Source organism: Belonocnema kinseyi, chromosome 1 (genome assembly GCF_010883055.1).
Source record: "Belonocnema kinseyi isolate 2016_QV_RU_SX_M_011 chromosome 1, B_treatae_v1, whole genome shotgun sequence".
NCBI classification, from domain to species: domain Eukaryota; kingdom Metazoa; phylum Arthropoda; class Insecta; order Hymenoptera; family Cynipidae; genus Belonocnema; species Belonocnema kinseyi.
The window spans coordinates 1,580,766-1,592,738 of NC_046657.1; the positions used below are offsets into that span (position 1 = coordinate 1,580,766).

General features: G+C 22.8%; 1 protein-coding gene across 3 annotated transcripts in view; it reads right to left on the reverse strand.

The window, feature by feature from the left end:
• The window catches only part of LOC117172094 (sister chromatid cohesion protein PDS5 homolog B), an 89,570-nt gene that overhangs the window by 49,692 nt on the left and 27,905 nt on the right, over positions 1 to 11,973 (reverse strand). For all 3 annotated transcript variants that reach the window (XM_033359884.1, XM_033359869.1, XM_033359876.1), the window contains exon 7: positions 1,748 to 2,046. In XM_033359884.1, coding sequence (XP_033215775.1) covers positions 1,748 to 2,046 — 299 coding nt within the window. The remainder of the gene's footprint in view (positions 1 to 1,747; positions 2,047 to 11,973) is intronic.

Below are 11,973 nucleotides of genomic sequence, written 5' to 3' on the forward strand. Positions count from 1 at the left end.
GTAAAATACCTGAATTTGCATCTAAAAGATACATTTTCAACCAAACATAGAATAGATGAATTTTTAGTTACAAAAATAAATTTTCAACAAAATACTTACTAGCTACCAACATAAATTTTCCAAAAAAAAATGGAATAGTTGAATTTTCAGTTAAAACAATTATCAGCAAAAAAATAAATGTTCTACAAAATAATAAAATTTTCAAAACAACGGATGAGCTTTCCACAACCAAAATTTCAAGAACAAGAGAACAGATAAATTTTAAACAAAAAAGTTAATGATTCAACAACAAAAAAATGAATTTTAAATTAAAAAAGATAAATCTTCAAGTCAAAATTGAACAGTTGCACTTTCCGTGAAAAAATTTAATTTTCAACTGAAAAAAAAACGAATTTTCAATAAAATAGTCAATAAATTTTCAACGATATAGGCCAGTTTTCAACCAAATACATGAATTTGTAAGGAAGTTATTTTTCAATATAGGAAAATCAATCTTTAATAGAGAAACTGAATTTTTAACCAAAAAGATCAATTTAAATGACGAATTTTGTATAAAAAAAGACAAATTTATATAAACTACGTGAATCTGTTAATAGAAAAAAGATACATGTTCAACAAAAAATAGAACAGCTCAATCTTTAGTTAGGAAAATAAAATTTCAACAACAAAAAAAGATCAATTTTCAAGAAAAATATTTTAATTTTCTGTCAAAAAAATAAAATGCGGACTAAAAAAATAAAGTTTCAACTAAATAATTGAATCTTCAACCAAACAGAAGAATTTTCAACCAAAAATGAAATTAATTTCTATCAAAAAAGATAAATTTTGCTCAAAAATGGAATTGTTCCATTTTCAGTTGAAAAGATTAGTTTTCAATTGGAATAAAATATTATTTAACTGAAATGCTAAATTTTTCAACCAAAAAATTGAATTATTAATAAAAAAGACGGATTTTCATGAAAATACATGAATTTACAAATGAAAAAGATGAATTTCCAACCAAAAATAGAATAGCTAAAATGTTAGAAAAATAAATGTTCAACAACAAAAAACACGCATTTTCAACAAAATAATTAAATTTTCAACTAAAGAAATGAATTGTTAATAAACAAACAAAAAATTAAGTTTCAACTAATGAGATTACTTTTCTGATAAAAATACAAATTTTTAACAACAAAAACACGATCATAAAAAAAATAGTTAAATTTTCACCTAAAAGAGATAAATCCTAAAATTAATAAAAAATAAATTTTAAACAAAATAGATAAATTTTCAAGCAAACACATGAATTTTTAGCGAATGAAATTAATTTTAAATTTTAAGAAACTAAGTTTGAACCAAAAAGTATAATCTCCTTCTAAACAAGATTAATTTTTAATAAAATACATTAATTTTAAACCAAAACGGTGAATTTTTAAGTGAAGAAGACACACTTTCAAACAAACATGAAAAGTTCCATTTTTAGTTGAAAAAAAATTAATTAATTAATTAATTTTAAACAAAAAATAATCGAATTTTCCACTAAACAGTTGTGATTTTTAACTCTAAAAGATGCAAATACTACCAAAATAGAAGAATTTTCAATATAACCCTGATTTTTTCAAAAATAAATTTAGACGACATAAATGAATGAGATTTTAAACATTTTTGAAGCCTAAAATTTTAAATTATACAATTTAATATCGCTTTCAGTATAGAGAGAACATGCCTTGAAATAAAAAATAAAAAAATAAAGAAAAGAACTTACGCCAGTTGATGTTTTTGAAGTTCGACGAAGGCTTTGGAGGCGTGATCGTCGATTGTTCCGAGTAAATGGTAAAGCTTTTTCATTCTTTCTTCAGGTGGCAGGGTGTAAGGCACTAAGCAAATGTTCAGTAACCTTTCGACAAGAAGTCTGTCTTCCATACCGGGCATGTAATAACCATGCAAAATCTTGTCCTTTATCCAGGTCACGGCTTTTTTCGTTGCCTGAGGCACGTCCGCGTCGTCCAAGTGCTTTTTGTAAATATTCGCGAGGCCTGACATCGCTTCTTTTCTTATTTTGAACTAAAACAAAATTCCACCACACATCAAAGAAATTACCCTTTAACAGTTACAGGAAATTATGTAACTACACAGTAGTAATTTTCTATTTAACACAGGAAAACAGTAATTTTGTACTTGGAAAAGGTGCAAAAAATTTGTGTTTGGAAAAAATATTAAAAAAGTAATTTTGTGCTTGGAATAGGCACAAAAATTTGTGCTTGGAAAATATATTAAAAAAAGTGATTTTGTACTTAGAACAGGTATACAAATTTGCGCTTGGAAAATATATATTAAAAAAAGTAATTTTGTACTTGGAACATGTGCAAAAATTTTTGCTTAGAAAAAATATTTAAAAAGTAATTTTGTACTTGGAACAGACACAAAAATTTGTGCTTGGAAAATATATATTTTTAAATGTTGTATTTGCAACCGGTATACAAATTTGCGCTTGGAGAAGATATAAAAAAGTAATTTTGTACTTGGAACAGGTACAAAAATTTGTGCCTGTGAAAATATTTAAAAAGTAATTTTGTACTTGTATCAGGAACAAAAATGTATGGTTGGAAAAGATATAAAAAAGTAATTTTGAACTTGGAACAGGTACACAAATTGGTACTGGGAAAAGATATAAAACAGTAATTTTGTGCTTGGAACAGGTACAACAAATTGTGCTTGGAAAAGATACAAAAAAATAATAATTTTTTACATGGAACCAGTACACAAATTTGCACTTCAAAAAGATATAAAAAAGTAATTTTGAACTTGGAACAGGTACACAAATTTGTGCTTGGAAACTATATAAAAAAGTAATGTTGTACTTGGAAAAGGTACAAAAATTTGTGCTTGGAAAAGTTACGAAAAAGTAATTTTGTAATTGGAAGTGGTACGAGAATAATTATGTAATTGGATCAGGTAAATAAACTTGTGTATTTGGAAAAGGTATTGGTGTAATTTTGCGCTTGGAATATATAAGAGAGTAATTTTCTATTTGAATCATGCACAATAGTAATTTTGTAGTTGTATCAGATAAAAAATGGTATATGTAAAAGAGATACTAAAGAAGTTTTTTACATGGAAGAGGAACAATAGTAATTTTGTACTTGGAACAGGAAAAAGAAATATGTTATTCGGGGCCGGCAAAAAAGTAATTTTTTACATGGCAAATGGTAAATAAAATTGTGTATTTGGAAGAGGTACAAGAGTAATTTTGTACTTGAAAGATATATGAGAGTAATTTTGAACTTGTAACATTGAAATAAGCTTAGAAAAATTCAAGGCAATTCAAATAATCGAGCGAATTTAGAAGGATTCAAGCAAATCACAAAAATTCAAGAGATTCCAAAGAATTAAAAAGAATTCAAGGTGAATTCCAAAAAAAGTTTCAAATCTTTTCAAATCGTCGAAGCCCTACTAATTTCTGACACAAGAAGTGACTAATTATTATAGAAATATTAAAAAAAAATTAAAAATAATTCAGATGAATTGGAAATATTTTAAGATTCGAAAAAAAATTTGATTATAATAAATTTTGAGTGAATTTAGAGAAATTTACTAGAAATAAGATGAAAAATAAGATGAAATTCATAAAAAATCAACGTAAATTGAAAAATCAATCAAGGGAATTGAAAACAATTAAAAACATGGAAAAGTTAATTGAATTGGGTAGAATCGAGTGAAAATGTAGAAGAAGTCGAAAGAATTTAAAAGGATTTAGGATAAATTATTAAGAATTTAGGGCAAATTACAAATGAATTATGAAAAATATTGGAAAATCTCTTCAAATCTTCGAAACCCTATGAAATAACTTGTGTCTGGTGAAAAATTCTTTGAAATCCTTTAAAATCTTAAAATCCCTTAAAATTATTAAAACCCTTGGAAATCCCTTGAAATTGTTGAAATATCTTGAAAATGCCATGGAATATTTTTTAATACCATAAAATATTTAAGTCTTTGGAAACCCTCAAACTACTGAAATAAATAAAAAAAAAAATCTGGGAATATTTTTAAATTTCCTAAAATATTTCGAATCTTTTGATATATTTTGAAAACCCTTGAAACTTTTCAGATCACTTGAAAACGCCTGAGAATCTTTTAGAATATCCTCAAAATATTCCAAATCTTTTTAAATCCCATTAAATTACTAAAATCAATCAAACATTTCTTTGTCTGCAATTTTTAAAAAATTTGAAAAACAGACACGTTAAAATATTTCAAATCCTTTAAATAATTTTATTAATTGATCCTAAGATTTCAATTAAATTAAAACTTTGAAAAATTATACAAAAAATTCATTGACTTATGTAGAAAAGCGTAAAATTATAGAAATTAATGTGAATAAAAAAACTTCCAGTGAATTCATAAAATTCAGGTGAATTCCATATCTCTTCAAATCTTTAAAACCCTACAAAATACCTCACTTTTCATGAATAAATTCTTTAAAATGCACTAAAATATTATAAAATACCTTGACATTCTATGACGATATTTCTGAAATTATGGTAAATGTATTAAAATACATTGAGATTTTTAAAATCTCTTAAAATCATTGAAATCCTCGGAAATCTTTGAAAATATTTAAAAACCTCATACGACCTGTAAAATCGTTCCATACCACTCAAATATTTGAAATCTTGAAAATTTCTAAAAAAAAGTGAACTCGTTTAAAATCTTTAAAGCGTTTGAAATCTTTTGAAATCATTATGGACTCTTTGAAATAGTTGTGAAATATTTCAGAAATTTTTTTATTCGTTTGAAATCATTAACGCATTTAAAATTTTTGTGAAAACTTTTGAAATCTTCTAAAAAATTTGAAATTACTTGAAATCTTGAAATATTTTTAAATCTTTAAAATATGGTGCACTCCCTTTTGAAAATCTTTAAAATCCTTGTATTCTTTTGACATCTTTATGAAATCTTTTTAATTGATTTGAAATCATTAAAATATTTGAAATCTTTGTGAAAATTTCTCAAAACTTTTGAAATCGTTTAAAGTCATTTAAATGTTCTGACATTAAAATTAAATCTTTATGAAATCTTTGTGAAATACTTGGTATTAATTTGAAATCATTAAAATATTTGAAATTTTCTGCAAAAATTTGAAATTGTTTAAAATCTTTAAAATCTGATATACTGTACACTTTTTTAAATCTTTGAAATTCTTGTATTCTTTTGGAATCTTGAAAATATTTGTGAAATATTTCTGAAATCTTTTCTATTAATAATTATTATTCATTTAATTATTATCATTAATAATTATTTATTTAATTATTACTAATAATTATTAATTTTGATTCGATGAACGATAAGTTTCCAAGTATTTGATAACTAATTTTGAATTGTTTAAACAATTATTATTTGTCGAAACAATTTTTTTCGTCAGTAAAATGTGAAGTTATTATTTTTCGGGATTAATGTTTTTTTCCAGGTATCTCAAGACAGTTTTGCGAGTTTATGCAATAAATAATTTTATGTATTCAATTAATGTGCTATATTAAATTAAATTTAAACTGCTTCGAAATACCAATTCTTTAAGTAAAAATATTGCATTTTCAAGAATTTTAATTATTTTTAACCAAAGAGTTGATTTTTGAACCAAGCAGATTATTTTTCTATAAAAAAATACGATTTTTCAACAAAATACATGAATTCTCAACTAAATAGCTAAATTTTCCATTGAAAAAGATTCATTTTTAACTAAAATTATGGAATATTTAACTGAAATAGTTACATTTTCAGTTTAAAAAAAATGGCAACAAAAAAAAACGAATTAAAGAAAAATTAGTTACATTTTCAAATGTTCATTTTATCTTATTATTCTTCAAATTTTTTGCATATTTAGAGAAAATGAATTTAGGTACTTTATTAAATGAAATTTAAACCTTTTCAAAATTCTAACTTTTCAAGGGAAAATATTGCATTTTAAACAATATATGTGATTTTTTAACCAAATAGTTTTATTTTCAATCAAAAATATTAATTTTCTACCCAAATGGCGATTTTTTTGAGCAAAAGACATCAAATTCTTAATTAAACAGTTGAATTTTCAATTAGAAAATATCAATTTCCAACCAAGTAGATTTAACCGAAAAAGTTAACTTTGAACAAAAATGATGAATTTTTATATGGAATAGTTGAAATTTCAACGAAAAAGTTAAATTTTCAACCAAAAAATATAACTTTTCAATCAAAAGAGATGAATTTTTAAATAAATAAAAAAATACATTTTTAACCTAAAATTGAATAATTAAACTTTAAGGTTAAAAAAAATAATTTTTAACCAAAGAGATGAATTTTCAACTAAAACGATGAAATATTCAATTGGAATTATTAAATTTTTAGTTAAAAAAATAATTCTTTGAATACATAAAAGAAACGAATTTTTTAAAAAAGTTAATTTTTCAAGCAGAATGCTTAATTTTCAACTAAAATGATGAATCGCTAACTGGAATAGTTGAATTTTGAACCCAAAAGATGAATTAAAAAAAAAAGATTATTTGACTAGAGCAATTGAGTAATAGTTTAATATTTAGTTAAAAAAATTAATGATCAACCAAAGTGACGAATTTTTAACAAAAATGATGGAATCGTTACATTTTCAGGAAAGAAATATTCATTTTCAACCAAAGAAAAAACAAATTTTTAATAAAAAAGCTTATTTTTCAACTAAAGAGATGAATTTCAAATAAAAATTACGAATCTTGAACCAAGATAACTAATTTTTAACAAAATAGTTTTAACTTCTGATGAAGTAATACAATATTCATTCCAAAAAAAAGATCAATTCTGAACAAAGAGAGATTGTTCAGTCAACAGATAGAGAAAATTGCAAAGAAATTGTTGAATTTTCCAGCAAAAAGATGAATTTTCAATGGAGAAGAATAATTTTATGAACAAAAAAAAATTGCAACTAAAAATTTATACTTCACATATATTTTTTTTTGAAATTTTAACTTTCATTTTAGAAATTTTGATTTAATAATAACATTTTAAACTAATTCTAGAAACCATAAGTTTTTATAGAATCAATTAATAATTAGTTAATCAATTTACAGCATAATAAGCATTAAACAATCATTTTCATTGAAACGTTCTAATAATTTTTACATTATATATACATTTTTAAATATATAATATAATAAACTATAATTAAAAATTAGAAATTCCCTGACAATTCCAGGTGTAGGAAAAATATGATCAGTATTGGGAATGGTTAAACTGCGATATGCCACCTGGTGACAAAAATCCGAACTAGAAAGAATAGGTTCGATTTTAAAAATGCATTTTAATTTGTAGATAAAATTCTTTAAATAATTTGTTTTTTTTTGGAATTTCAAGTATTTATTGGATACTAAAAATAAGTATTTATTAGAAATTAAGGGTTTTAGATGAAATTTACATCTTATGTAGTGAAAAAACACATTTTTTGACAGAAGTATTTTCCTAATAGAAAAAAAAAAACAAACAATTATTGTATTATTTATTGTTATTTTCAACAGATCATAAACTTAAATGAACTTATTTTGTAGCGAAAATGAACTCAAAGTAAATTTGTCTTGATTTATACATCAAATATTTACAATTTCTTAAAAATCTGATCTAAAAGTTAGGTTAGAATGCGTGTCTCAATTTCTATCCTCCATTATTCGTATTCTTTGCATTATCTGGATAAAATTGGTCGTTACATAAATTATTTAAAGTTTATTCAAGATGTTCTCTTTAAAAAAATATTATTTTATTGTTAATATTAACTGCGAATATGTCTGCATTATTTAATACAATCCAAATCAACGTCTTTGTACTTTAGATAATAAAAAAATGATATCTTATTATTTTTATTATCTTATTATTATTATTATTATTATATTAATTAATTTTAATGAATTCATTTCAAAAATTGCTTTTCAGCATAACTATTTTCATGAATTTTAGCTTAAGATTTAAGACGAAAAGGGAATTTTCATTATACTTGTTTTTAAATTAAACATCAACTAAATGATCTTATTCTAAATAAGAAATCGCAACATAGGAACCAAGTTTTAAAAATAATTTACAAATTGCTATTTCAATAAGACTTTGGAAAAATTGAAAATTATTCAGTTTTTATTTTAAAACGTTAATTTTAAGTTTTGAAAATTTAAAAAAATGTCGAAAAAGAATCTAAAAGATTAAAAAAAAATTTCGGATAAAATTTTTTTTATTTGTGCAAATATCAGTAGTTTTGAAGACAATGAAAAATAAATAAAAGTTTTAGAAGATTCCGAAAAATGTAAAACCAAACATACATTTTTGATAATTTAGAACAAAAAATGAGAAGCATTTTAAGAACTTTTAAAGGTCTTAGGAGAACAATAAAATTGTATTAAGATTCTTGGTAAATTTTTTAATGATTTCTTTATTTTGAAGCAGGGATTCTAAACGAAAATTGAATCAAAACTACAAAAAATTCTATTATGATTCATAAATATTTTTAACTATTCAAACTATTCCAAATTATTTTTAAACTTGTGAAAAATTCCATTATTTCAATGTAGATTGTTGAAGATTTTTAAACAGGAAGCTGAATTAAAATTGCGAAAGGTTTCAACAGAAAGGTTTCAAAAGATTTTCGTCATTACAATTTTCACGAAATTTAGCCTAAGATTTAAGAGGGAAAAAGAATTTTCATTATACTTGTTTTGAAATTAAATATAAACTAAAGTTATTTCAAGCTAAAAAATAAACGTTGTTAAAAATTATTTATAAAATCGAAGAAAATATTATATTGTTAATTATAACAGAGTTTGGAAAATAACTCGAGGTGAACTTTGAAAATAAATATTTTACCATTTTCATTGTTTATTTAACAATAGTTTTTACGGTTTAATGTTTTTCTCTCTCACTTTAGGTAAAAGTTGCAACTATTCTTCAATCCTAATGATGCAAGGCTTATTTTATTCCTGAAATGTTTCTCCGCAAATCTCATCGATACGCTTTTACATAAAAAAATTTATTTAGGGATTATAAAATCGTTTTTTTTTTATATTTGCAGAAAATCTTTTAAAGAATAAAATAAGCGATAAACCATTAGAATGAAATAAGAATTGCAACTTTTACCTAAAGAGAAAAAGGAAAACATTAAACTATAAATTGTTATTGTCAAATAAAGAAAACTCGAAAGATTTGTTATAAAAGTTTACCTCGAATTCTTTTCCAAAATTAGCTATAATTAACATTAGCATATTTTCCTCCATTTTATAAATCATTTTTAACAAGGCTCATTTTTTGAACTAGAAATAACATATGATAATAATAAATAAGGAAGCACATTGTGTTAATTAAAACACATAATTTGTTTAATAAAATATTTGAAAATCCGAAATAATTTAAATTAATAAATAAAATAAATATTATGTTATTTTACGATTTTCGCTAATTATTTTTTAACTGATAACAATTTATTTCCAATTAAAACAACAACGATAAAAACAAAATTTTCTACAAAAAAGTTGATTTTTATAACAAATTTTTAAATTTTCAACAAAATAGTTTAATCCTCAACTAAAGTAGATAAATCTTCAATTAAGAAGTTGCATTTTTAACCAAAAAGAGATGAAATTTCTACCAAAAATTGAATTTTCTACCAAAAAAAAATTTTCAGCCAAGAATGAAAAATAATGTGACGAAATTTTGATAAAAAAGTTTATTTTCTATAAAAAAAAACGAATTTTTAATTAAAAAAAAACATAATGTTTTAACCAAAAATGGAGTAGATGAATTTTCATTGAGAATGAATTTTCAATAAAAACAAAAACGAATTTTCTACAAAACAGTTTAATTTTATACCAATTTGTTAAATTTTCAAGCCAAAAAGCCTAATTCTCTATCAAAAAATTTAATTTTAAAAACAGAAACATTAAATAACAACAAAAAAGTTGATCTAAAATTAATCAGTTGACTTTTTTAACAAAATATTTGAATTTGTAGTTTAAAAAAACTTGTTTACAACAAAAAGAATTATGAATCTTCAACGAAAAAAATGAAATTTAAAAAAATTCGTTCAAGTTTCAACCACGGAGTGGAATTTTTAATGGATAATTTTTTTGTTCAAAATTCTACTTTTTGGTTACAAATTCTACTATTTAGTTAAGGATTTAACTATTTTATTGAAAATTAATGTCTTTTGTTAAAAAGTAATCGTTTTTGGACGAAAAATTATATGTTTGGTAGAAAATTCATTTTTAAAAATTGGAAATTCAAATTTTTTGGTGGAACATTCATTTTTATTTATGTAAAATTAATTCTTTTTATTTGAAAAGCCTATTATTGTGTTTTTGTTTAATAAATAATTTCTTTTACTTAAAAAACATACTTTCTGTGAAAATTCAACGATTTTTTTTTGAAAAAGTTATTGTTTTTGGTCGACAATTTATACTTTTGTAGAAAATGCAGCTTTTTTGTTGAAAATTTATCTTTTGGTAGAAAAATCTTTTTTTTTTTAGTTGTTGAAAATTCATCTTTTATATTTGAAAGTTAATAATTTGTATTAAGAAGTCTACTATTATATTTTTCGTGTTAAATTCAAAATTCTACAAATTGTTTGAAAGTTTATTTATTTTATTGAAAATTAAACTAGGTTCCTAAAAAGTTACCTTTTTTTGTTGACAATTAAGCTCTTGGTTTTAAAAATCTATTTCGATTGATGGTTAGTTCTTTTTATTAAAAACAAAACAAAACAAAAAAAGTATTATATTTCTTTTTCAGAATTAATCTGAATTCATCTACTTTGTTAAGAAGTCATATTTTTTGTCGAATATTGATACTTATTGGATTGAAAATTCTCTTTTACTTAAAAAATCGTCTTTTTGGGTGGAAAATTCAACTATTTGCTTAAAAAAAATATCGCCTTTTGGCTAAAAATTCATCTCTTGGTTAAAAATTCTATTTTGTTGAAAATTTAACTGTTTTGTTTAAAAGTCAGCTTTTTTGGTTAAAAATTGATCCTTTTTTATTAAAAGCTGATTATTTTGATTTGAAAAAAATAATATTTTTATTTTATAATTAATCTAAATTCAACTATTTTCTTAGAAAGTAATCTTTTTTTATCAAAATTTCAAATTATTTATTAAACACTTGTAATTTTGGATAGAAAAACAGTCCTTTTGGTGTAAAAATCCTCATTTGTTAGAAAAGTCGTATTTTTAAATTGAAAATTCGTCTACCTTGCTTCAAAATTAAACTGTCTTGTAAAATATTCATCTTTTCAAATTAAAAATTTAAGATTATATTTGAAAATGCAACTCTTCCTGGTTGAAGTTTAATCTTTTTCGTTTGAAAATTTGATCATTTGATTCAAGATTCGTCGATTAAGAAAGTGTAATAAAAACTGTGTTTGGTGTGCAAGTTGTAATTTTGAATAAAGTTGTACTTTTTCAACTGAAAAAAAGGTGACAAACTCTGGTGACTCTTTCGTAGAAAATTTAATTTTTGTTTAAAATTTATATTTTAGTGTTGAAAAATGAACTGAAATATTTTCTGGATGACAGTTCTACTTATAAAAAAATTGTTTTTTATTACAAATTCATCTGTTTAGTACAAAATTTTTTTAAAAATAAAAATGCAACTAATTAGTAGAGAATTGAACTATTTTGATAAAAATTCATCCTTTTTGGTTGAGAAAATTCGTCTTTTTGGATTGAAACTTATATTTTTGTCGTAGAAACTTATTTTTTTGTTGCAAAAATTCAATTTCTGATGTTATTGAATTAACTGGAATCTTTTTTGGATAAAAAGTCAACTTTTTTTTTGTAATAAAAAATTCCTCTGCTTTAAGGGCATGCGACACAGTGGGATTCCTACATTACCAACCTTTTTTTTCCATTGAACAAAATTTTTTTGTGAACCATAGAACTTTTTTGGTAAATGAAATATCGAACTCAAAATTTGAGGAGAGCATAAGAAGACATTATTCTA